General features: G+C 40.7%; 1 protein-coding gene across 7 annotated transcripts in view; it reads left to right on the plus strand.

Annotated features, from left to right (window-relative positions):
- Positions 1-26,885, plus strand: part of FARP1 (FERM, ARH/RhoGEF and pleckstrin domain protein 1) — a 214,472-nt gene that overhangs the window by 144,464 nt on the left and 43,123 nt on the right. For 5 of the 7 annotated variants that reach the window (XM_063149575.1, XM_063149568.1, XM_063149571.1 and 2 more), the window contains exons 3-13: positions 1,937-2,041; positions 6,602-6,644; positions 7,747-7,825; positions 10,243-10,340; positions 14,827-14,941; positions 16,102-16,249; positions 18,876-18,971; positions 19,525-19,688; positions 21,273-21,341; positions 22,068-22,143; positions 23,806-24,043. In XM_063149575.1, the coding sequence (XP_063005645.1) occupies positions 1,937-2,041; positions 6,602-6,644; positions 7,747-7,825; positions 10,243-10,340; positions 14,827-14,941; positions 16,102-16,249; positions 18,876-18,971; positions 19,525-19,688; positions 21,273-21,341; positions 22,068-22,143; positions 23,806-24,043 (1,231 nt within the window). The remainder of the gene's footprint in view (positions 1-1,936; positions 2,042-6,601; positions 6,645-7,746; positions 7,826-10,242; positions 10,341-14,826; positions 14,942-16,101; positions 16,250-18,875; positions 18,972-19,524; positions 19,689-21,272; positions 21,342-22,067; positions 22,144-23,805; positions 24,044-26,885) is intronic. The other 2 variants (XM_063149572.1, XM_063149573.1) reach the window with 1 other exon arrangement.

Genomic DNA, 26,885 nt, shown 5'->3' on the forward strand with positions numbered 1-26,885 from the left:
GGAAGCTTTCTGTTAGAACTGACATGCCAGGCACAATGGTCAGTGCAGGCTGGGTGGTGAACTGTAGTAATGCTTTTGGTTTCATGAAGCTGGAGAACATGAAGTGGAGAACATGAAGTGAATGTATTCAAATATACTTGCACTTGAGGCTTACTTTGGATGCCATTGTGTCAGAGCAAAAGTGCTCTACCTATGAAAACAGAGATTTTTTTCTCTTCCTTCTTGGCATCCTCTTGGCATTTTACTCTGAATTACTTCAGCAAGGTTATAGTGAATGCTTAAAAAATTAGTACTTTTGTCAGTGATTGTTCTTTAATTTTTTTTTAAAGTATTCACAAGGCTAATGTTTGCTACACCAAATACTATCAAACAGTTAACAGCTTGAATGCATATTGCTTCCTGGTGGCTCAGGTCTCTCAGAAGCACTGGGAATATGTTGGGTAAAAACCTATTCAGCAAGTTTTTGGAGAAGTGAGCTTGGCTCTTCCCTTCAGACTTCCAAAACCAGCCAGCATTGAAGGGTTCAGTCATTGTGTCCTGCGTGACCAGGGTGACAGTGCTGCTCTGGTAGCACATACGTCCTAGAAAATGTGCTTTCCCTAGAAAAACATAATCAATTTGGTTTCTCTGGTGTAAGCCTGACTACTGCTTATGTACTTTGCACAGTTCATATTAGAGAATGTTAGATGAAGTACCTTTGGAAAGATGCTTTTCCCACCTAGGATATTACTCTAGTTGGGAAAAGCCTGTCTTTATTTTTTGGTATCCCAGTGAAACAGAGACCAGACTGTATTATGATGCTTTTGGGAGGGGGTGGGATTGAGCAGCTGCCCACTCTCAAGTAAACTATTGGTCTGGGCAGTGCCTGGAGATGCCAGGGCCTGGGCTCAAGCTCTGAGCTGGCCTGCCCACCTGTAATAGTTGTCTTTTCTTCACTTGGCTACTACTGTTTCGTTCTACTCTATTATTTACTGGGCTGAAAGGGAGGGCACCAGTCTATAGGTTGAGAGCAAATCCAGGATGTGATTGTTCTCTTGTAACAGCAGGGTTTGTGCAATTTAGTGGATTATTATTTGTTCTGAAGTGAGTGTAGACCTGTGTTTCAGTGCCTCTTGAGTTAAAATAGGTGCATTTGTCCAAGGAACAAAAATATTTGATTTCAGTGATTGGCCTTTTTATACAGAGATGGGTTTTTGCAGAGGACTTGCTGGTGAACTGTAATTTGTAGTATTTTCTGCAGGTGTGGATTTAATGGATGGCCTGATGAAAAGAATCCTTACAATCAGCAGAGCAGTGGCTCTGGGAGCTAATATTGGGCTAGAACATCTGGTCTTTATAGAGAGAAGGTTTTCAGTGTGTTTGACTCCTGCAAATTACTTGCCAGCTCTGCCAGGGTAGCACAGACAGGAGCAGCCTCAGTGCCTCCCAGCTTGGGATAAGCACATATGAAGTCAGCACCCAGGGCTTGAGCCTGTTGCGTATCAAGCAGCATCCAGCAAACCGTCAGTCATTGGAGTTTTGTATGCCAGGAGAACATCCTGGTTTCCCTGTGTTGTACACAGATGTACATGCACCACCTGACATTGCTTAAAGGGCCGTGGGATAAAATAAAAATTCACAGCAGGAATAAGCCACAGTAGGCATAAGAAAACTGTATCCCAAGTCCCCCTCTTCCATTTCACAGTACTTTTCCCTCAAAAAATAAAAATGCACTGAAGATGGATTTGGAGCTGCCATGCATGGATGGATGGATATAGTCTTTAGCTTTAAAACTAGTGTAATTATTGTCCACTGCCCTTGGGTATGATTGTAATATCCACTGGTTTTGTTAACAGTTTTGGCAGTGTTGTTTGCTGAATAATTTCTTAGCATAATAATTTTTCTGCCACTAATTAAGAGCATCTTTGTAACCCTAGGCTTTATTTTCTTCTTACAGCAAAGAGCTCCAGGGAAAGTTTTGCATGATGCTGTTTGCAACCACCTCAACCTTGTTGAAGGCGACTATTTTGGCCTTGAATTTCCAGATCATAAAAAGATGATGGTATGTAAAAGGATCATTTTCAGCTGGTTTTCATCTGCATGCACACTGTTTTCTCTCCTTCTGCTCCTTACTTGTAAGATATATTTAATCCTCAGTCTTCAAAAGGGAAAGGACTTCTAAAAAATAATTGTTCTTGCCTAGTGGAGTTGAAGAAATGTTTTTAAAACCTGATTATTCCTGTCAGATTTCATCTGCATTGAAAGCAATGGCTAATTCAGGCACAAGTTGGGAAAGTGTTTTGTTTTTCTAAGTTGCTGTACAGAAGCCAAAGGCTGGACTGTTACAGAGCCTCAACTCTTGATTTTATAGTCCTGTTTGATTTGGAGTGCAGAAATAAACTTCATCTGCTGATAGAAAAGTTGCAGTGATTGTGACAGAGTTCATGAAAAACATTAGGGGTAAGAAAAGGGATAGATAAAATATTGCAAGGTTAATAAAAAGGAAAGCAAATCCAAGGACAGCCCCAAAGATGGATGGGAGCTGTGTGGTACAGGCAGGTGTCCTGGTCCTGACATTCAGGAATCTTAGATCAGTTCAAGCATTGCACTGCCCATATCATGTACCAGAGAAAGCCATAGGCTGATGACTTCTTAGTCTTTAATGACTTTCTTTGTGAAGTTTGTTTTATTTTAGACGTATCATGTAACCTACTAGCACGGGTGCTAGTTACCTGGATTGCTTTCCTAGTACATTCTGACGTACATTGGATTTCTAACCTGTTAGTTGAATTTGCACCAGTAGCCTGGATGATCTAGAAGAGATGGTTTTGGGCAATTGATTAAAAAAAAAAATCTGTGTTTTTTTCATCTAGCTAAAATATGCAAAAGGAACAATATTTCTTGATGAACAGTAGGAATTTTGTCTGTCATGCCTTAGTGCAGGCACAGACATTAGACAATATACATTAAAACAGAATGCTAGTGGTGATAGTGTTCTAGGCTAACTATAATTGAACAGGATTATTTTTTTAATGGATGTCAATCTTTAGAAGGGATCTGCTTCACAGTGTGCTGCTGGAATTACATAAAACACAGTTCACTGGAAGGGTTAGCATTCTGCCAGATACCCTTGGCTAATGCTTGAGGTAACTTGAGAGCTTAATGTAACTTTTCTCAACAGTGCAACTGTGCTGTACCATTGCAGCAGAGGGTCCATGTAGCTGTGTTAATAATGGCATTCTGGCATTATTGATGTATGTATGTAAAACTGAAACAAATCCTAACATCTTTTGTATATACAGTTGCTTTTTAGTTTTCTAGAAAACAGAGAAGGTCATTTGATCAACCTTCTCTACTTCACAGGTCATTAAGTTTTAAATAGATGACTGTCTGCATTTTGCTCAGAGACCTGAAGTAAACTAACAGTTTTCACTCGTGTGAAAACAAAGTGGTTTATTTGCTTGAAGCAGAACACAGGAGAGATTGAGGTGCTGCTGCTGCCTGAGGCCCTCACGGTGGCAGGAATTGACTGGCTGGAAACATGTCCAGACAATCACAGTGGGGGATGCAGGGCTCTGAGGAAGAGGAAGGTGGACAAAGCCCCTGAAGCACAATGCCAGTTTGACCTGAAGGAAAATCCATGCATTGAGCATGGAAACTCAGCTGGCCCCTACTCTTGCAAAGGGAAGTACCAGCCAAATACCTGGGGAGCACCGGTCCATGTTCTTGCTGGTTGGTCCAGTCTTTGCTTCTGAAAAACGGGGAGCTCCACAAACCTTGCCCATATCTATTCAGCTGTGCCCCAAGAATGGTGAAATTCAGTGGAATTAATGCCTTCAGCCACCTGAAAGCATCTCACAGGAACTCTGAAGAAGAAGATTTGATTATGAATTGTTGTTTCAATGTGGAGCAGCACTCACAGTATTATTTACACTTAACTTATTGTAACCAGTTTATATGATTCAATTGAGGTGAATGTTCCCATGGGATTTAAAAATTTCTGAGTTTCATAAAGGCCATAATGTAGAATCAGGCATTGTGCAAGTAGAAAACCCTGCAGTTAATGGTATGTCTGAGAAATAAACCACACATGCATATTTTATATTCATATCATCAGAAGAGAATGAGTTGCTTTTCCACTGTAGAGGGAAATGTAAAAGGAAAAATAAATATTTAGAGCATATTTGTTTGGATGTAATCATATGTATGTGAAGTCATATATTCACAATTTGGCTGTGTTTATTTCAACATGCAAGGCTCCAGATCTCATATCTGACATACTGACAGTGGTATGTCAAGTTGCCTGGGAGCTGTGTACATTCAAACATGCCATGCTTGGAGCAGACAAGATGTGCATGGGAGATGATTGTGGAGGGTCTGAGCGCTCCACTTCCTGCTGGGACAAGCAGAAAAGCGAGGCACTGTCGCCAAGCCTGGGGTTTCACAGAGTTTCATCACACTTGATGTCTGCCTCAGTTCTCCAGCTGCTGAAATCTGGTCACCATCGTGGAATGCCAGCCTTTGTTTAACAAATAAATAATCTAGCCTTGTAGTTCTGGGGAAAATGAAAAACATTCATCTTAATTAAGTCATCGCATTAGTTTTCCTTTCCAGTTTATAAAGCAGTCTCAGATTGGTGGTGTTTGGGTACAGTGTGGGAGATGCATGATGCAGAAGTTTTGATTGCTTGGGTTTTGATGACATTGTGGTGACATTGACGTTTTGCTCCACCTTTTTCACTACATGCATTTGCAGTATCCAGCAGTCTGTTCAAGGATGTTGTTACTTGCTTGTAGGATGACTGGTAAAGTAGGGAGAGGAATGGTGCACTTGTGTGCTCATGCTGTACCATAAACCACCTCTGTGGAGAAGAGAGGGGTTTTTTGGGGTTTATTTTGGTGGGTCTTTTGTGAGTTTGTTTGTTTGTTTGTTTGTTTGGGGTTTTTGTGCTTTGTTTGGTTTTTTTTGGCATCAAGTAAAATACATTATTCTCCTAATCCTGTAAATTGGTTATTTCATATTCAAGGTGTCTTTTCCCCCTGTCATTACACTTGGCAAAGTCCCTGACCTTTGTTGCAGATTATGCACGTGTGAACTTTCTGAAACAAAACAGTTTTAAGTGATTCAAGTGTCAAAGTGTGTCAGGGCCAGTTTAACATGTGATAAAAACTGTATTGCTGTTCTTGGATAACCAAGTTTCTTTAACCTCTGAAACAAAAGAAAAAGACTTTCCTAAACTGAGAAACATAAGAAGAATTCCATTGAGTAACATTAGTGCATGGGAAAGAGCAGGGCTGTGAGGTCTCTGCTAACTGGAATCCCTCATATTAGTAATGATAAAAATGGCACATGGCATTGGAGCAGTTACAGCAGTGATACAGGCCTGCTCCTGTCTGGTTTCTCAGGTGATTTGGGAAATGGATATTTTCAGTATGTTTCAGTCTCTGCATAATCTAAAATTACTAAAGGTCAAAGAAGTAATAATTCTAATACATACTCTTTTTCTAGAGGAACACTCAATTAATTTGGTTTTTAATGGCTTTAACCTTTGTGATAGTTCTAGGGTATTCTTCCACAAGTTCCAGATGTCTTCAAGGGAGGCCCTGGGCAATTTAGTGAGATAACAAAATATAAATCATGGGCATGGGTTGTTACCAGCTGAGGACTATGAGCTGTCTCCAGGTCCTGTGAATCATCTGGCTTTTATCTTCTGCATGATTGTCCCTTGGCTTTCTGTAACATTTTGCCCCAGCCTTTCTGACTTGAGACTGCAGGATGGGGGGGTAGGCTCTCAAAACTGTATTTCCACCCACTGCTTTGCTTTTGGAAGCTGAAGGGAAGACCCACACACTGTCCTGGAAAATGGGCTGTCAAGAGAACTACATGCAGAAGTTACGCTGTCCCCAGTTAAAAATGCCTGGGCCTGAATTTCCCAGGTTTATAGAAAAGAAAAGGTGTTCAATAGCTACAAAGTGAGCTTCCTCCCTCCCATGCCTTGTCCTGTTGTCTGCTCACACCTGTAAACTGAGAGGATATTACTCCTGCAGGTGATGGGAGGGAGACTCCTTCACCTCCATGGGGCTCAGCAACAGAGCTCCATATTTATGGCCAGACCTCACACTGGGATTCCTGGGTCCCCCAGGAATTGGGTTAGGCTGCTGCCATCTCATTTCTCCATTTGTCCAGCATTCCCAGCCTCTTAGGCAAGCACCAGCTCTATTCACTTCCCTTTCTCGAGATCATTCAGCGTTTGGAGCTCAGTGACAATATAGGACTGTCTTTTCCTAAACTCCTCATTTCAGTTGTTCTTTCCACAAAAGTAATGGCTCCTGACCACATGTGCTGGGATTGTTGGTGTCTGGGGACAAGTGAGGGGGAGATTTCCTCACTGTTTCCCAGCTCTCTGAATCTCTACTGCTTTGAAAGCTGTGCCCATTCACAGTGCTGTTTCCTGAGCATCTCCCAGAATTTTGGAGAGAAAATCCACCATATATAATTAAGGAAAGCATAATGACCACACTGGAAAGAATAAATAGGTGACTGACAATCTAGGCATTGCAATTAAAAATGCTCCTCTGGTAGCTTGTTTGGATATGATAACACCACCTTCTTTTGTTTTCAGGTGTGGCTCGATCTTTTGAAGCCTGTTATGAAACAGATTAGAAGTAAGTACTTCCTTGTTGACATTTCCTTCCTCAGTCTGAGAGTACTTGAATAAATTGGGACTCTGTCGGTTGCAGTCTTTATATTCTCAGCCTTCTGCACTAAGTGTTGCTGGAATTATTTTCTGATTCTGGCCTGTCCTTGAAAGATGTACCTGTGAAGTTGTGTCACATGAGCACATGAACAGGCTGACCCCACGCCAAGGGAGGCTGGGGTTCAGTCAGTTGCTGGGGGAGGCAATGCAGGGAATGGAGGGAACAGCTTTGTGAAGAAAAAGAGTGCAGTAAGAGAAGGACTAAAGGAACATACACTGCTGGCTGCTAGTAGCAGGAATCAGAATAGAAGGAGCACAACAGGAAGACTTTTTTACTGGGAAGGAGCTGGTAGATGTATTGCCTCTGTGTGGAGATTGGTGCAGAACCTGGGATGTTTGGAGACCAAGAGGAGGAAAGAGTGGGGATGGGGAGAGCTACAGTGGGTGGTAGGAAAGAACAGGAAATTTTAAATAGCCACCAGCTCTGGAAAGAGTAGAAGTGAACAGGGAAGGTTCTGATTATTTTCTTTCTCTGTCAATGATCAGCCAAGTTCTTAATTTATGGAGCTTTGCCATTGCGATTCAGTTTTTCTAGGTGTTTTTCTGGTCATATTAGTCTGAGTGTATGCTCTGGCAGCTCTCCCTCTCACAAGACAGGATGCATTGGTCCTTTTGTCACTGGTCATACTTGTAAGAATTGGAACAAATCTGCTGTTCTTAAAACAGAAATGGAAATTTGCTAGTGGTCTTCAAAAGTAGAGTGTATTTTAGCTCCCTCCTGTTCTGAAGCAAGGAAAGTAGATACACATATATTTTACTGGATCAGCTGATGTAATTGCTAAAAACATACTTGGTTTTGGCAGAGTAGCCCTTGACCGAGTTACTGTTCTCTTTTATTATGTGTAAATTTTATTGGGCAGTTTCCAAATATCCTGCATACTAACAAAGGACGCGAGGTTAGCATATCTGTATGCACTGCAGGTGATGTAAATCAGCCCTTGTACATCATTGTGCATATTTGGCCAGCATGTTATTGATGTTTGTTAACTTCCTTTGCCATTTTTCCCTAGGACCGAAGCACGTTGTTGTTAAGTTTGTGGTAAAATTCTTCCCACCCGACCATGCTCAGCTGCAGGAGGAACTGACAAGGTTAGTAGCTGTGTGACTATTTCTTCTTGTTAAATCTCCCATGGACAGAGGGGAGAAAATGAAATTTGAGATGTCTGGGTGAGGACTGATGACTGCCTCTTGCTTTTAGCTTGGTGTTATTTGTCCCAGCCTTGAATGCACCTGAAAAAACAAGCCCTAAGATTCAGCTGCAGTCTGTGCTGAGAGGTTCTGCAAAGTGCAGGAGTCTTTTGCATCCTTGCATGTGGAGTCCTGGGAGAGCTTTACTAACCCCAAGAAAAGTCAATTTGGCACCAGGGTTCTCTGTGTGGCGTGATCAAGTAATGTATGGGCACCCTGGGGTGCCCGTCTTCCAAGGGACACGTGTGACTGTGCACCCCCATTTGGGAGAGAGCTGTTTTATGGGAATTGCTGATTTGCAGCAGCGTTGGACCCTGTCTGTATAACCAGCACAAATGCCAAAGGTCTGCACAGGTGGAAGTGGGACTTTGGAGATGGAGAAATGCAAAGGAGAAGGAATAAAATGAAAAATAAGAATGTAGAGAAAGATACACACATATGCAGACCTTAATACTAATGTTTAAATGCTTTTCAAAAACTTCATTTAAGCTTTGAATTTCACAATGTATTGGCACAAAAACTCCTAGTTCTCTGCGAGCAAATATGTGTATGAGGGACCCATTGAGGTTCTTTTTTTACTAGCAGGTCCTTCATTTATGGTCAGAAACATTGCTTTGTTGCAGTATTTCTTCATTGCAACTTTTCACTCTTTTTCTGATCTACAATATTATTAACGTTTAATTACACGTTTCCATTCTGATTCAGAATATTCACTATTAGTTTTTATTTTCAATCTTCTCAAAAGACAAAGTCCTCTTTTGCAGAGAGCTCTGGTGTCCTTATGACTTGCATTACAAAGAACAAGTCTACTTTTGTGATGTTCACTGTTTATCTTTGTAGTGTTTTTATTTTGGCAATAGAGCATTGGAATAGAAAAAAATAAATAGATATTGCTTGATGGCCTGGAAAGAGAAAAGTAGAAATGTGGGGTAGGAAGAAGGAGTATTTACTTGGCAAAGACTAAAGGATAAAAGAAAGAGTAAAACGAATAAAGGGATGAATGAAAACTTGCCATGTGATATTATTAATGAAACAGATATTATTAATTTCTGTTTCTGAATAGATACTCTACATATCTGTTTCTTACTATGTAAACTGAAAATTAATTTTTGGTGATATCTGTCTGTACCTGGAGTGTCTCTTAATCCTAATGACTTTTTTTGGTTAGATTTTAAATATGTATGCTAAGGGACTTGAATAGATATAGATAGCAGTGTGTAGGATGTGAAAGCATGTCCATGGGGAACAGCTTCATCACTTGAAGAAGAAGAGACTCTAACATTTTTGTGCTATGTTCCTCCACCAGGGTGAACTTTGTATGGGTAGACAGATGTCTGCAGGTTTCAAAAGGATGTTAGGTATACCTGCTGTATTATTTCAGTACATACACACAAAGTACTTTTCTGTACTCCTCAAATCAGCTTGCCCTTTTCATTTAGTGCAGCTACATATTCTCATTCTGAAACTCACTGTTCAAATGACAGCTTTTGTCTAAATCTCTTAAAATCTAGTCTTATTAAAATTATTGAGATCCTAGTATGAGTTCTCCAGAGGAGCTGTAGTCTTTGGAAGGCTTGTTCAGATGTGTCTCCCCACTTCAGGTTTCATACCAGCTAGCCCATTGCTAGCTCTTCTTTTTTTGGGGAAAAAATTGGATACTGAGTGGAACTAAGCCAATTTTCTGTTGAAGCTAGAAGAAATTTAAAGGATGAAATAATGTCTTGGACTTCTGTTTTCTCTGCATTTAAGCTGGCAGTGTAGAATTGCACTGCATGGCTGAAGTGGTTTGGAGACAATGATGAAAGGGCTGGCACATGGACAATGCAGATATTAGGGCCACAAAGGTATCAGAGCTAGCTAGAGTAGTTTGATCAAGATTTTGTGCCTCATTCCCAAGTGAGTGCCAAGGTGGAAGTTTAGAGTTCACTTTGTATTCTGCAAAAAACAACTGATAACTCTCAATCACTGGTTTATCTGTCATTTCTTCATGGTTAGAAGCAGCTGCATTATCTCTTGCTGAATACTGAATAGCTGTCATGTTTTCTAGCCCTGTCATATCTCATTGCTCTGGTTCCAAAAGGAGGGAGGAAGAGAGAAAAAGAGAGATATCTTGGTTCTTCAAAGCAGCCACCACGTACAGCTCTAATGGCAGTAATATACTATCTGTTGTGCTTTATTTGCCCTATAACTTAGGTAATTCAGATCACTTCTGTAGATTCCAAAGTGTGAAGGGAAGGTGCAGTCAAAGCCAGAATTGGGATACTTTCCCCTCTTTGCCTCCTGCTTTGTGTGACTCTTTGTTCACTTTTGTTTTGCAGGTACCTATTTGCATTGCAAGTGAAGCAGGACCTGGCACAGGGAAGGCTAACATGTAATGATACCAGCACTGCCCTCCTAATCTCACATATAGTACAGTGTAAGTTCCCTTTTTTCTTCTTTCCAGATGGATAAAAAGGATGCTTGGTTGGACATGCTTTGCAGGGTTACCTGTTTGTAGCTGCTGCAGGGGCAGGTTTAAGCCATATTGACAATTTATTGTAGCTCTGTATAATGGCATTCAAATACAGATAATTTACTATTTCAAAAAAAGAAGAATTTCTGGTCACTGGATTTGAATTCCAAAGCATTTGATAGGCTGCCAAAGATCATTTAAAAAGTAGACTTTGTGGGCAGTGGCAAACATGTTGAATTCTACTGAAATCCTGTTTTATTATACTTTGCATCATGTCAGTAGGGTATTCAAATTCCTGGAGATCTGTATGCTGTCTGGAGAATGTTCTAAATAAACATGCTTAGAATGCCAGACTAAATCACAGTCCTAAGAGGAAACTGATAGGGAAGAAAAGAAAACAATAGATTTGAAGCCTTTTTTTTTTTTTTTTTTAATTGCAAAGTATGCACAATAACACTGTCCAGTAGAATCATACATTAATTTTGTTCATGACATCAGAGCTTCTTTTGGCTTCCACATCACTTGAAAGACGGTATATGTTTTCCCTTTCAAGACTTTATGGATACTCATCTTGAAAATAACATTAGGAAAAACCACTTAGCAGCAAGTATAATGGTTGTAATAGACATTGTTTTGCATGGTCCTTGTACTATTCCATCTTGTGTACTTGCACTGAAGTGCTATTGTATGGAAAGTGCAGTCAGCAAAGACATTTGGAAGCTCTTTGGAGGTGAGCAGATAAATCTCATGATTCTTTGCCATACTCTGTTAGAGTGTTAGGGCAGTTTCTCATCAATTGCTGTTGGAAAGGCAGGTATTTTGTAGTTCTGTTTGCTGTGGTCATCATTGACCAGTGGGACTGAGTAGCAGTAAGATGCTGTGAAATTCTGTAGTCCTCATACCATTTTAAATTGGAGTATTTTGGCAGCACAGACTTAAAAAAATAAAATCCTTGACTAGTGAGATTTTTGTCTCTTGTTTTTTCCTGCTACAGTGTTCAGCAATCCAGCTGTATTTCTTTTCTCAGTTAAGCTAGTTCTAACTCTCTTTAATATCAGGCGATTAAAAAAATATTGATCATTTGGGGAAATTGAGTCTCAGCATTCTAGGAGGCTGAGTTTTCATAATAAATATCTGTGCACCAAAGAAAGATGCTGAGGAGCAGACACCCTAATGCATGTGTCTCTCTTCATTTGAGATACTGATTTATGATCATATTTGCTAGAAGACTCTGCTAGAAGTTTGCAATTGTCCTTTTTATTTGTCCATCTTGTGTCTCATGAACATTTTTCTGTGAAAATTTTCTCTGGTAAGATTCTATAGCTGTATCTTACTTGCATGGCTGTCTTTATTTATTTTATCTCTAGCTTTTTTTTCCAATAGCAAAAGAAATATTATGTATTTGTCTGCAATAAAAATCAGAGTGAACAGATGATAAGAGTAATGGTATCAAAAAGGAAAGATTGAGAATGCAGGTTAGTTATTGTATGTCTTACTAATGCTGTGCCAGTGAGTGGTTTCCATGGGGAATATCTGATTCCAGGAGGCCCATATATTATGTGTGTAAACTTATGTCAATGTTATATACTGTTACTTATCATAAAATCACAATATGACAGCAAATAGGTTTCTGCTAAATTAGCATGTATATTACAGAATGATTTTTTTTATTTGAAACATTCAATTTAAAGCCACCTTAAAAGCATTGTGAAAAGTGATAGAAGTGAGAGGACACTTGGATACTGCAAACAATGCACTACAGTGAGTGTGTGAGGTATGAAGATGGACTGACCATGAGCCAGAGTGTGCCCAGGTTGCCAGGAAGGCCAGTGTCACCCTGGACAGTGTGGCCAGCAGGACCAGGGCTGTCAATGTCTGTCCCCCTGTACTCAGCATTGGTGAGGCCTCCTGTGTCCAGTTTTGTGTTCCTCAGAAAGACATTCAGGTGCTAGAGTGTGTCCAGACAAGGGGAAGGAAGCTGGGGAAGGTTCTGGAGCAAAGGTCTTATTAGGAGTAGCTGAGGGAGCTGAGGTGGTTTAGCCTGGAGAAAAAGATGGTTGTGGGGGGGCCTTATTGTTCTCTACAATTGCCTGACAGGAGGTTGTAGCCAGGTGGAGGTCACCCTCTTCCCCAGGTAACAAGTGACAGGACAAGAGGAAAATGCCTCAAGTTGTGCCAGGGAAGCTTTAGGTTGGATACTAGGAAAAATTTCTTCACGGAAATAAGAAATGTAAGCATTGGAATCGGCTTCTCCAGGAAGTGGTAGAGTCACCATCCCTGGAGGTGAAGAGACATGTAGATGTGGCACTTGGGGTCATGGTTACTGGTGGACTTGGCAGTGCTGGGTTAGCAGTTGGACTTGGTGGTCTTAGAGGTCATTTCCAAAGGAAGCAATTCTATAATTCTGTCATAAGTGGAAAAGAGCTGAAATACAAAGCATTAGATGTATCAGAAGTGCTAATGCAGGCAGAATACAGCATGGTGTAATGCACTTGCCAGGTGAGAGAAAAAACATCAGCAGTGTAAATAAATCTGGCCAAATCACATGAAAAGATTTTTAAGAATAGTTACGTGTGAGGCTGACAATATTTGCAATATAATTTCCTCTCATTCTCAATGGAGTGCTACTAGAAAGTTATTCAAGGTGGAAAAGGAGAGTAAGTGGTAAATAAAAGCTTGTTGAGTACGCGGTCAGAGAGAACAAATTCAGAAGTAACTTGAAAGCCAGGAAAACAATTTTGACAAAGGATTAGTAGTTGAAAAATGAGAACATTTTAAAAATAATGTAGAGTTGAAGAACTTGTCTTCTGTAGTGTTGACTCTGAAGAAAGCCCTACAGGAGGTGTGTTAAGCTCATCTGTGTACACAGACATAGGGGGTTTTGAAATGCTTTTTGAAGAGTCCAGGCCCATATTATTTGAGGTGTTGCAAACTTAGGTGGGCTTATAGCTTCATTAAAGAACAGAAACTTGCCGTTTATTTGAGGTAGGATTAAAAACACACCCTGAAGATTTTTGAGACTGGGATGAGTAAAACTGGAAGCAGAGAGCTGTTTCTGAGATGGGGACCAATGGGACAGTTTTTAAAAAGGAAATTCTCAAAGGTTGTGTAGTATTTCTACCATTTTAAGGAATGATTGAGAGCAGATGGGGTGAATGAGGGGGTGTAATTCAGACAGTGTCAGTTTTCAACTCTTTTCCACCTCTGACCTTCAAAGTAAAAAATGTCATCATGTGTCTGCAGGCAGTTTGGGTCAAAAAAGCTACTGTTCTGTCATTCACAGATGCTTTGGTTCCTCATTTTCAGTGCCTGCACAGGCTATTGCTTCCCCTGTGCATTTAAGGTACATCTGATCCCAGATTCTCAGAAATACAGTGTTGTAAATGTGATCTGAAGCCTTTCCTTTTTCTGAACAGACTTAGTTTGAGCAGAACTGGATCAAGGGTTCATTTACATGGGTGAAGCAGGTGTATCTGAGCATGGGTCTGTCATATCCTGGGTCAGCTGTGCAACAGTGTGTCTGACTGCATCCTGCTTTTAATTTGAGGGCACTGCATTTTAATTTCCCTGGCGTTACCAAGGTAGCAGCCTTTGTTGCAGCAATGTTGCTATTACTCCATCAGGTTTGCAGGCAGAAGCTGCTATGCCTGTTCCGTGAAAAAACTAATAGCAGTATTTTTCAGAGACATTCCAAGAATAGCAGGCAACAAGATAGTAATTTGGCACCCACAGATAGATTGCCTGCCCCTCACCCCCACACCTGCCAAAAAAAGGAAATTTCACTGAATGGACTGCAAAATGGAAGGTGGGTGTGCCATACAGTGTTGAATAACTGCAGCAGATGGGAGCAGCTTTGAGGAGGAGGGCGACAGAATGTGTCTCAAACTGCTGCAGAATTAGAGGAAGACAAATGTTTCAAAATCTCATGAGGTGGATTACAAGCTAGTGTTCAAACAAGCAAACAGAACCATCTTTCTGACTTTCTCTCAAAGGTTACCATTTGGAGCATAGGCCTGGAGAGGAAGCTAGTGCTTGGCTGCTCCATGGAGAGGCACCTGAGCACCATGAGAGAGTGTGAGAGAGATGGATGAGTTCTGCTCAGTTAGTGCTGCCCTCCCTGTTAGCCCTGCCCTTATCCCCCACACAAGCCAAGGTAGCACTGATGGCTTCATCTCTTCAGCTCTAATGCAACAACTTACTTAGTTGTGGTAGATGGGAGAAATCCTGGGGTTTCCTCTCACACATCAAATACTAACACAGAGGAGAAGAGAGTAATGTGTGGAAGATAATGTACTGGGAATCTGAATGCATGTATAAAACCATGGCACAGGTTGCAAGAAACTATGTTTGCTTCTCTGCCCTCCTCCCAGCTGTCAGGGGCTTCTGGATTGACCGGATTATTCAGATGTAATATGGTGCTTTAATAGACTCCTCTTGAAATTCTCCACAGCTGAGATTGGGGATTTTGATGAAACCATAGATCGTGAACACTTAGCGAAGAACAAGTATATACCTCATCAAGAAGCACTAGAAGACAAAATCATGGAATTTCACCGTAACCACATGTAAGACTTTTTTGGTTTTGTTATTGGCCTTCTTTCCCTGTAGAGTAGTTGTAGTGGTAAGTATATGCTAGATCTGAAGTACAAAAGAGCTTTGGACCTCTGAGTTTCTCAAAGGTTGCTTCTCAAAAACTGTTAAAGCCTATGAACCTTCTGAAGGTTACTCCTGCCTTTTTCCCATCATCATAACAAGATGTTTAAAGCACAGTTGATTCGATATTCATTCAAGCGTGCTGTTATTTTACAGTCTATTTCATACAAAATGCTTTACTGCTGATTTTGTGCATGCAGGTATGATTGCAAATCACAACTGATCAGTCAGGCACTTCTGACAGTAGTCTTTTGGTTTCAAGGACACTGAATGTTGCCTTTCAACCTTTCCATGCTGTGTTTTGAGATCGGTTGAAGAAGGGGTTTAGTGGTAGTTTTAGGAAAAGCACGGAGTACTTGCAGAATCATGGGGGAAGAGAATTCAAGATAATGATGCAAATTGGTATCCTAATGTCTGGAAAAAAAGCCTGTACTAGCAAGATGGTGAACAGAAGTACCAATAAGGCTTAGAAAAGTACTGTTTTAGCTGTCAAGATCACTTCAAGATGTGAACAGTTTCATTTTTGAGCTAGGTTGAGTAATAGATGAGTGGTAGTGATTTCTATGGCAGTCAAATCAAAGCTTTGCATAATTTCATCACAATTAATGATGGCAGTACTTATGGCTTCACAACATTTATGGTAGGGTTTTCATGCCTTCTGTTTTACTTCATTTTGGTATTACAATCACTTTTACAGTGAATAGCATCATTACATGCTTCCATTAATTATTTTTTTAGGAATATGTCATGTCTTCTAGTGGAAAAAACAAAGAGAGGTAGTAAATTCTGTTAGAGCTAATGGTTTAAAATCTATCTGTATCAGGTGTCTCAGAATTGGAGCAATCAAAATTTATAATAGACTGTAAAATCTGTGTATTCTTTGATATTTATTTAGAGTAAGTTGTTGTTCTAGCTGATAAAAGTCTGGGGATGTAGAAAAACCACACAGATATTACACCTCTGACAGTTTTCAGTCTCTTTGATCAAATGTCTCTTTGTTCTCTGGAGGACCTCTTGATCTCTATTAAAAGGTGTGACAAGCTTGTGAGTGTTCCCTGTTTTCTTTCTCTAGGGGACAGACACCAGCAGAGTCTGACTTCCAGCTCTTGGAGATTGCCCGTCGGCTGGAGATGTACGGGATACGCCTGCACCCAGCCAAGGACAGGGAGGGGACAAAAATCAACCTGGCTGTTGCCAACACAGGCATTCTGGTATTTCAGGTTAGAGCCTGATTTTGTATGCCTTACTTCATAAGGCAGAGAGATTTCTGACAGCGGTAAGAATTCAGGAACTCAGCCATGTCTACAAGTATTCAGTTGGGAAAATACAGGAACTTCCAAAATTTTTGTAAGAATTATCTTAAACCGGTTACAGCTGCATTGGGTCCTTTGCTTCCAGGGCCTCCTACCTTATATGAATGCACAGTGTGGAGCTCCATCTGCATCCACAATGTGCTGTTCAAGATGCAGACTGAGCTGTGGCTCACAATTTGCAGGTTGGTCATGCTGACTTTTCCTACGTGTAGGAGCAGGAAGGTCTTGCAGGGCTGATGCTTGTTAAAAGGGTGAGAAGCAGAGACAAGTAAAACAACAGGCAGCTGGAGTCCATGCAGAAGGATGAAGGCAGTAAATATAAGCTCTCTGTAGTGTTACTTCTTCAAAGTTTTTACAGTTTTCTTGACCAGCCTTGGCCATTGTATCTTTGCCAAATCCGTGGATCTTACTTCTTTCCTTTAAAGATCCAAACTGTTTTCCTTCTATTTTTTTCCTCTCCTTTCCTACTGCAGTCACTCTAGTACATATTCATGAAGCATCATTAGTAAATTTGTCAAATTCTCATTCTGCAGTTCCTCTTACGTAAATAACAAATTTGGCTTTTACAATTGTGAAGCTACAGGTAGTCAGCTGGTGTCAGCTGCTTTCACTTTAGATGCTTACCTGACTCTGTGCTAAAAACAGTAAGTAAGCTGTTCTTTAAAATATCCCTTTTTACAATTGTCAAAAAGACTATTCATTTTAACTGTTTTACTACAATTAAAATACTACTATTTTCAGCCTTACAAAATACTTTGAGTCCTTTCATAAGGAAAATAACAGCAACAAACAAGCCCAGGAGTGTCTGACCCAAATACTCCAAGATTTAAAAATACCCAGCCAAGCAAACAGCCAAAAAAAGGCAGCAAATTAAAAAGATCCCTGATCAACTAATTGAGTTGGTAGTAGAACCCCAAAACTGAAGCTTAGGTTGAAACATGAGAACACTAGGACATTGTTAGAAATGCACATAACTCAAGCAAATGTGTGCTCAGGCCCTTCCCCTGCTCCCCCACAGCATTTTCGTCAGCTCAATTAATGAACTGCCAAGCCTTGTAAATTAAGGCTGTCTTCAAGGTGAAGGTGTGTGTCCACAGAGAGCAGCACGGACCTCAGAGTCCCAGCACGCAGCTGAGATCCTGCTGTGAGGTGTAGCTGCAGGTTGATGGCCCAAGGCTTGATTTGACAAGGTCTGAAGTCATGTCTACTAGCCTAATGTGTTTGGGACTTTCAAAACAGTTTTGTTTTGTTTTTAAAGTTTCTGAAAAACTTGGAAATTTTACTAGGTGAAGCTCCAAGACTGAATGCTTAAAAGGAATTCGGGCTCTGACCTGCTGGAGTCTGCTCAGCAATTGGAGTCTGTCAGTAGGCTTAGGGCTTCCTTCAACCACTTCATAGGTCAAGAGCTAAGTTCTTATTTTTATTTTGGTTGTAACTGATAGAAATTGAAATATGAGGATCTCATTAGAATGGCCCCAATGAAAATAAAAGTTCACTCACAAATGGCATAAGCTGTAGTCAGACTTACTTTAAAGTCTGCCATTTATTTAGAAATCAGTGTCAGTGCTGCTGATTATTTTAAGGAGATTAATTATGTGATTCTTAGACAGCTGGTTGACTTAGCAGAGATCATTACACTGTCATTACTCCTACAGCTGTCTGGTGGTGGTGCCCAAATCAACGTGGGTTTCTGCTTTTAGCAATCCTGTAGTAGTTCTCTGAAACTTCTGTGCTGTGTTCTAGGAATGTTTGCATTGAAGTCTTCATTGAACAAACTGCTTTAGCGAATATTTTAACATAGCACCTCCAATACCTGCTGACATAGATTAAAAATGAAACATCTGGAGGGTAGGGGCTAATATGTAGTGGCTGGGAGTTGGAGTATTATAATTTCCTTCTTGCTGTTTGCTTATGGTATTGGTTGCGTTTTCCCAGAAAATCATTTTGTGGCTCTTCAGAGACAGATAATTTGTTTGAATTGCTTTTGCTTCTGGTGGTCCTTATAAAAGCTCAAAATATGCAGTGTTTTGTACTTCCAATACAAAACCTGCAGTTTTTTTCCCCCAGATTTAAGCAGTATTTAAAGAGATATTTATTTTGCCCTGCAGACATAAAAAGAGGGAGAAAATCTACTTTGTCAAAGTGAGGTGATGTGTCTGGATTCCCTGCATTCTCTGTCACTGGTGGAAATAGAGTGAGGCACCTTTGGAAGGTGATTTAGTCCACAGAAAATCTTGAGTCTGCATAGTAGCACAAGATAGCAAAATCTGGTCCACCCTGTCTTATGCAATAATACTGGGTTGGATATTTCCACAGAAACTAGTCCTGTATTGCAAGAGTTTAACCCTAAGTGCCTGCCTTCAGTCATTGCACCAGATGTTTATGGTTTGCATTGTCAGAGGATGAGTTATAAGAATTTCATCATTTCAAGTTAAGTGAACATATGATTAATTTATGACAAGCTTCTTTAGTGGTTTAGATTTTTCCATTTGGATCTGGAATGATTAAACCCAGCTGGCTTTGTTCTCTGTAGGGTCACACCAAGATCAATGCCTTCAACTGGGCTAAGGTTCGGAAGCTGAGCTTCAAGAGGAAACGTTTTCTTATCAAACTACGGCCTGATGTGAATGTAAGTCCTTGGCAGGAGTTGATAAACTTGACAGAAGGTTATTTGGTAAATTTCTACTCACAGATCACACGTGGTTTTTATCAGCTCATGAATATTTTAATTGCTTATGTTGACTGTTGGTATTGTGCACATCAGCCTGGCATCTCAGGTGAGCAGTCCTGGCAAAGGACATGTAAGCTGAGTCGATCATAATAGAATGTCCCAGAGTCATCTTCTGGTTGCAGCTCTGGTACTATATCAACAATTCTTAAGGTATAGCATGTAATCAACTTCTTCTCATTAACATTCAAACCACTGCTTTATCTCTGTCATATTGGCCAATGAAAGGAAGTTTGAGCAATAGCTTTGATACTGACAGGCAGACCAGCAATGTCTCAATGTTAGAAGGATAGGGCCTGTTAAGCCTGAAAGCCAGTAAGTTGGGAAGAAGCTTTTGGGGTTTTTTTTCTTTATTCTTTTTTCTTTTTTTTAGCATAGCTTCTAATTTGTCAATGCATTTCTCTAATCTGTGTTGCTGCCCAGCTTACATTGCAAATGCTATCCCAATTTTCAGAGTTCATTCCAGGACACCCTGGAATTCCTTATGGCCAGTCGAGATTTTTGCAAGTCTTTCTGGAAGATCTGTGTGGAGCATCATGCCTTTTTCAGGCTTTTTGAGGAACCTAAACCAAAGCCTAAACCTGTTCTTTTTTCTAGAGGTTCTTCATTTAGGTTCAGGTAAGACATGCATTCTTTCCACCTTTGTTGCCTCTCCATTTCAAAATCACATCCATAATGGTCTGAGATTAAACCTGTTATTTTCAGCTCACCTTTTTTACTTTGTGGTTTGCTCCTTTATATTTTCCCCTGCATCTTCTCAGCCAGAATTGTGCAAAGAACACTGTAGGGGAAAATCCTGCATTAATTTTGTAGCAGCTGTTTCAAAGTAGCTTTCTGAAGGTAAGATATAAAGTGTATAGGGTTTGGCTGGTTTTGCACAAGAAAATTCACCTGTGTCCTCAGTAACACTAGCTAGCAATTTTTGGGAATTCTTTGAATCCTCTGCTCCTAGGATGGGGTCTTTCCTATGTATCAGAGTAGAGATTGTTGCATGTGCCTGTGATAAACCCATATTTGTGTAGTTCAAAGCAATGGCTTTATGCTCACAAAGGATTGACCTGACATGACCACCTCTGCTAAGACCAGGTATACCTGTGATATTGTTGGACCTGTAGGAAAGCTTTCAATAGTTGAGTTATTGTTTTGGTTTTTTTTTTTTTTTTCATTACACTGGCAGAAGCATTATTGTAGATATTGCATTGTGTATGCCAGGGGGAAATCCTTTTATTCATACAGTTTATTTTGTTTGTGAAGCTGATACAAGCTGTACAGCCAGAAGCGCTCTTTGCCGAGATGAATGATGCACTCTAGATGCCTTGCATAAGAACACAGTGTATATACAGCCATTCTGACTCTCTTTACACTTTGTTTGCTGCCTGCAAGGTAAATTATCATGGAAGGACCTATGTTGGGTAAACAAACTATAACTTGTTAAGTTTCTGCCTGAAGTAAATGAAGAACTGTAGGTGCATTCAACTTACCTCAGGCTTTGGAAAGAAGGTTTTGGCTACGTCCTCCACTCCCTGTGATCTCTGTTACTACATTCAATAACCTTTTCCAGTCCCTGAAAGCCTCTAATGAATTGGAAGAATTTGGCTCTCAGTTGAGCATTCTTGAGGTGTGGGTTTCCTGTGCTGCTTTCAGTTTGCTTTGGAGTTTATAGCTTTGCACAATAGACAGTGCTGGGCTTTCTCACTACCTTGTGACCTGTTGCAGAAGGGTAGAAAGGGATTTCCAGCCTAAATCTTTGCAAAAGGTGTGTTTTGTAGTAGCAACCAAGGAATGAAGTAGATGTCAGGGGTTTTATCTTGTTTCCAGGGTTTACTAATACCAGATCAGGCTGGTATTTGACTAAAAAGGATTCAATAATATATTAATTCATTAAAGGAAAGCTTAACCCCTGCTTCCCTTTCCATTGTAGTGATCTAGTACCCTATAGGGTCCAAAAAGCTGAATTGAAGCAGTTCTGAAATGGCTTCAAAAAGTAGCTTCATAGCAAAAAAAAGAGGCAAGTAACATGCGAAATGGTAAAACTCTGTGTGTATCTGACCAAGTCCCCTTCTGTATGATCTTAGCATGAGTTTCTGCTGATAGTGCCAAATACTTTTCTGGTTGCTGTGACTTAATATGCAAGCCAAATACATGGTTATGATGACCAGGTGTTATATTGTATTAAGTACTTTAACTCTGGTTTTCTTCCAGTGGTCGGACCCAGAAGCAAGTTCTTGACTATGTTAAGGAAGGAGGGCACAAAAAAGTGCAGTTTGAAAGGTGAGAGGAAATAAATTTATTATGCCAATATGTGAAATCCAAGAAAAGTCATGATTTCCAGTTAGTTATAGTCTGAGATCTTGGCACCAGCCCAAGGAAAAAAAAATCCTTTTATGCTGGTTTGACTGTTTATCACATGTGTAATATCCCGTGGTCCTGCATGTTTTGGCAAAAGTTTCATAACTTACAGTTCACTTAAAATCAGTAGTCTTCAATCTGTTTTTCAGCAATGAACATCCTGCTGTCACAGGTAACTTCTCCCAGTTTGATTTGCCCCCTCTTTGTTGGGATGTGGTTAATGTGTGTGAACAGACATATTCAGCTCAGAGTAAAACTGAACATAAGAAAAAGTACAGCCAAGCTCAAGGGAAACTGAAAGTCTTCTAGCTTGCCAGAGCAGTTCTGTCTGAACTGATCATGTTCATGGTGAGCTGAAAGTAATGGCCAAAGTGCTACAAAGACCATGCCAGTAGCTCATTGCTTATGATTCATGTTTACCTGGTAGACCATTTTTGCTTCAGTGCTTCTCCCTTTTCTTACAGTGGTATGTTTGCAACACATAGCACATTAAAATTTTACAGAAAGGACGAATGTTAATCTGTTTTGAAGCAAAATTTTATGAAAGCTGTTATTCAAAGGTTTTGTTTTAAAAGCATGTCTCTTGATTCCTGTTTGTAGAAAAAAAAACTGAAATAGCTCTTCATGTGATTTTCCTTTTATCTCCAGGAAACACAGCAAGATTCATTCCATCAGGAGTCTGACTGCACAGCCTTCAGAACAGCATACAGAGGTGCCAAAACAAGTCAGTGATGTTGATGAAACCCTGGAAATGAAATCCTTTGAAACATTTCTTGTTAGATTACTCTCCACTGATTGCTGTTTTAAAACCCTAGGAGCATAGTTTTCTGCTTGCTTACCATTTAGCTGGGAGCTAAGGAGCCCTGGGTGTCATAAGCTTTAGGTTCTGCTGAGTGAAACAGCATTGCTTTCAGACAAGCAGACAGATATAAATAGTGAGCTTGTCTGAGCTGTACTAATGACCATCTGAAAAATTGCAACCCTCAGTGTTGCTGCCAGGGCCCTTGGTTGTAGCTGGCTATTGCATCTGGGGAAAGTGTAATTACTGTTCTTTGCTGAGAGGTCTTGGTTGCCAGTTTCAAGGTGTTAGGTTAGTGTTAACCAGGTATTAACCAGGGAAGAGAACAATTATTTCCTCAGAAAAATTGCACCTCTGGCCTTCTAAGCCATTACGTCTGGCAGATACCATATGTATTTATCTCATGCTGATAGCTGCTGTGTGCTGGGAGTTCACAAATCCAAAAGCCCAGTCAGTAGTGGTGAGGCTGCAGCAGCTGCAGGTTCCCAGGTCCCAGTGGGGCTGAGCATGTATTCACTCTAGGCACCCACGTGAATGCACACATACAGAGCATGAACACATGGCCACACATATAAACTCAGAAAACAGCACTCCCACAAGCACAGACAGTGCCAGCGGCCTCACCCTCTTCCACTCTTTGGCTCTGGTTTCTCCAGTTGCTGGCATCCCAAACACACACAACATATGGGCTGACGGCTCTCCTGGGACAGCCTCTAGAGGAGACAGGTCAGGAAGCTTCATTTTCCTGACTTGGTTGTTGTGGTTTCTCCACTTGCCAGTATTTTCTGTGGAGATGAACCTTTGATCACATAACCTTATGTTAGGTAGAGTTTAAAATGTCAGGAGCAAGCTACTAGGTTAATGTATGTAAGAATGCTACCTGAACCTTCACCTTCTATGCATCACTTTCACTTGATATTCACAGGCTCTCTCCTTTCTGCAAATTTAGGAACTTTAGAGAATTTTGTTATAGATAGAGCCCATTTCAAATAGCTTGTAGCATTTTAATGTTGCTGAGACAAGCTCAGGTAGATGGAGCATGGCTGCTGGGCAGATGTCTGCAGAAAAGCCAGCGTATGAGCCAGTGGCAGCTATGCTCCAGGGAGTGAATGTAGGGTGCTCAAAAGCCCACACTTGACTTTTTTAGTGTGTCTAAGTAGGCTATGCAGAATTTGGTTTATGTTTTTATCTTTTCCTCCAGGTTCTCAGTGTAATGTGCACTGGTTGATGCTTTTAGAGTGTTAGTGGCTGCCTTAGAGCATGGAAACTCCTCAAATACCCCTTTTTACATTATTACTGCACTGTATGCCTTCTTTTCCCTTGTTTAGCCTATGATTTTTTTCTGTTCTTCCAGATAAGAAACCTCTTTTCTTTTTTTTGTTAATTCCAGTTTGTTTTAAGGCTTGGGTTACCTTTTTTCTTTCCAAGAGACTCCTATGTTGCTATAGATGTGAAGTTCTGGTGTGTAATTACATGCAGCCTTTTCCCTCTGGCTCCCATCCCTCCCAAACCTCTCCCCTCCCACCCTCCCTCCCCTTTTGTCCTTCCCTTTGTGTCCCCCTTGCCCTCCCTCTCTTATCTTTCCAGACTGCTAGAGCCTATGCAGACAGCAATGATGCTGCAGCAGTGCAGAGCTGCCGGCAAGGGAAGGAGTTGAAATCTTCAACAGAAGACACTGGACAGCACAAGAGCCCTTCCTTGAAGAAGAGTCCAAAGGAAGGCAGAAAGGTGGATGGAGCAGTGGTCTCAGCAGTGGAGGAAGAAGAGGAGCCTGCTAAGGATAGGATGCAGCAGAACAGACCTCAATCACAGCAGCCAAGCACAGGTCCAGCTTCCAGGGCTGCTCATGGCAGCAGCACCTCCATTCCTTTCATTGACTGCAGTGATGTAGATAGCGAGTATGATCTCCTCAGAGGACAAATAACCCGGTCATATTCCCAAACAAATGACAATTATGAGGGTGATTTGACCAGTGGTGCCTATATTCACTACAGAGACGAAAATCGCAATAGACCTAGATATAGGGACTCCTCAGCTTCTCTAAAGTCTTCCCAGTATGTCTCTGAAGAGTACCTTGATGATAACACAGCTAATCTCTCCTTCTACACGGGGGGAAGCCCCAGGATGCCAAGGCATAGCTCTCTGGTTGATGAAATGTTCCGAGGGCCGGGAAGCCGTAGCCCGCTGGCCACTCCATTGCCTCCCAGCAGCAAAGAGTCCAGCCCTAACATGAGCCTGAGTAGAACTGGCTCTCAGGGCTATGTCTCAGAAAATGGGCACGACTGCAGGGTGAGGACTGGGGAGGAGGACAGCCATGCCACTAACTGCCATGGCTATTGCAGATATTCTCCAAGTTCTCAACGGCCTCGAGCACAGAAAACCCATAATCTGTGCAATAAGTCAGTTACAGATCCGTTTATCCTGAGCCAGATATCCTCAACCCCTGGGCAGGAGTATAGATCAGAGAGATACTGCAAAGGAGGTGGGGTGGCTAAGATGTCTTCTCCAGAAGGCAAGATGATGGCCAATGGTATGGCAGCTGGGGCACAGTCAAAGCAGAGCCCAGTGATGCAGTCGCTGCGTGCCAGTGGCATGATGGATCACATGGCTGCCATCCAGATGATGGAGGGCTCCACCAGCAGTGGGACAGAATCCAGTGATTCTGACTCAGAAGTCATTAATCCCTTCACTCACCCCCTGGTGTTTGGGAACCCCGTTGTGCTGAGCTCCTCTCCCATGCCTAGAAATAAGTACTCCTTTGGAAGCCTTCAGCTGGATGAGGAGGTAGAGGAGGATGTGTCTGTTGGCCTCAGTGATGAAGATGGTGTGAAGGTCTTCAGCTGCTAGGCACCAGTGTGTGTGAGACCAGGGGATACTGTGGTTGCTCAGCGGTGTGGTTGCATCTCCTGGGGCTCATGATGAGTGGCTGGTGATAATTTCAAGTAGCATGGGCTATTTCAGACATTATTGTTGTACAGGCCAGCCAGAGGGAAAGGATGCTAGAACACAATAAGTCTGAGTGATGCTTAACAGTTTGCATCTCCTCTGAAAGGCAGGAGGAGAGGAAAATAGTTACTGATTTAGGTACCTCCCTAAGACTTAATAACACTCTCCTCTTCTTTGTGTGAAGTCTTGTTTTAGATACATGTTGTAGCTGCTTTGATATTTGACTAGTTATTTTGACAAAACAAACAATCAAACCGAGTTGGTACATTGTGCTCTTTTATATGTCTGTAACAATCTTCTTCTCTCCATATAAGGAGAGCAACTTACGAGTGCCTCAACAGAGTTAGGAGAAAAAAAAATTGCAGCCAAATGCAGGCAGCTTGATATTCAAGACCAGGACTTGTTGAAATCTTGAAATATGCTGGAATTTTTTTTCATAGCAAGAATGTGTCTGATCTACTCTTCTTCATAACTCATTTTGTAATCTGATGAACTGAGGGTACATATGAGGCATGTATAAAATTTCAGTATTGTCTTTTTCTTCAGTGGGTTAAACAGGGTGATTTGATGATGGAGATTTTGAAATGCCAAACTCTTCCTTGGGCAAAAAAAAGAACAGGATGAAAGATACATTTCAAGTGAAAAAGACTTTGATCAAAACAGCTCTAATGAAGAGTGATATGAGTATTACTTGCAAGGCAATCCTTTCTATCCTTTATCAGTTAAATATAAAGATATATTGCAAGAATTTTTTTAATTGCTTATACTTTCAGCGAAATTATTATAGAGACATCCAAGTTCTGTGGTGGTTGTTTTGGAGATGGTGGCTGTTTTATTTTTTGCTTTGATCACAAAAAATCTTTATCTGTGCAGGATCAAATTATTCTGTCATAGGCTTCTTTTTTAGTAGTGCCACCTCAGAAATTTTTCATCCCCTGACAAGAGAATGATGGGAGTAACTGTGCTTCAGGGTGATGGTCTTCTGTTCTATCCATAGAGTGGATATGGGCAGAAGGACAAAGAGACTAATTCTGTGTATACTTCCTTTTCACAGGCTAGAACTATTGAGAATTAGGGTATCCTAATAAAATCTGATGTTAGTTTCTCCAAGTTAAGAAAGAAAATCCAGATGTAAGGTCCTCTTTATGGAAACTGTTCTACAGTTAATAGTGCTGGGAGACAAGGTGTGCTCTTTATAATTGGCCTTATTTTTAACTTTTATATATTTTTCTTGTGGAAGAATGAAAATAAATCCCAGAATTTTAACTGATGAACAACAGCATTGACTGAACTGCAGGTCACTCTCAGTGATCTGCATCATGCAGTTCATGCATGCAGCAATGATTAATCCATTCACATAAGTACTGATGAAAAAGCTAAAGGACTTTGTAAATTTAGACAATATAAAAATTTTCAAGATTGTTTTTACAGAAATTATAAAATAAGAGGTCTTTTTAATTTTTCTAATGTCTTGGTCTATGCACACTTTAACAAAGTTTAATCTGAATGAAGGATATTTAAAAATATACCTATTATATACCTAGTAGTTAGACATGTGTTGTTATATAATGGTTTGAAAGTAAAATATATCTTTATGTAAATATAAGTATTAACTCCCTCACCTCCTTTAGTGTGTTGGTTTTCTTAGAGATTAGATATCTCAGTCTTGAACAGGAATCATTTAAAGCATCTCTTTAGATACTGATATTTTGGGGACAGGG

This window comes from Melospiza melodia, chromosome 2 (assembly GCF_035770615.1).
Source record: "Melospiza melodia melodia isolate bMelMel2 chromosome 2, bMelMel2.pri, whole genome shotgun sequence".
In the NCBI taxonomy this organism is placed as follows: domain Eukaryota; kingdom Metazoa; phylum Chordata; class Aves; order Passeriformes; family Passerellidae; genus Melospiza; species Melospiza melodia.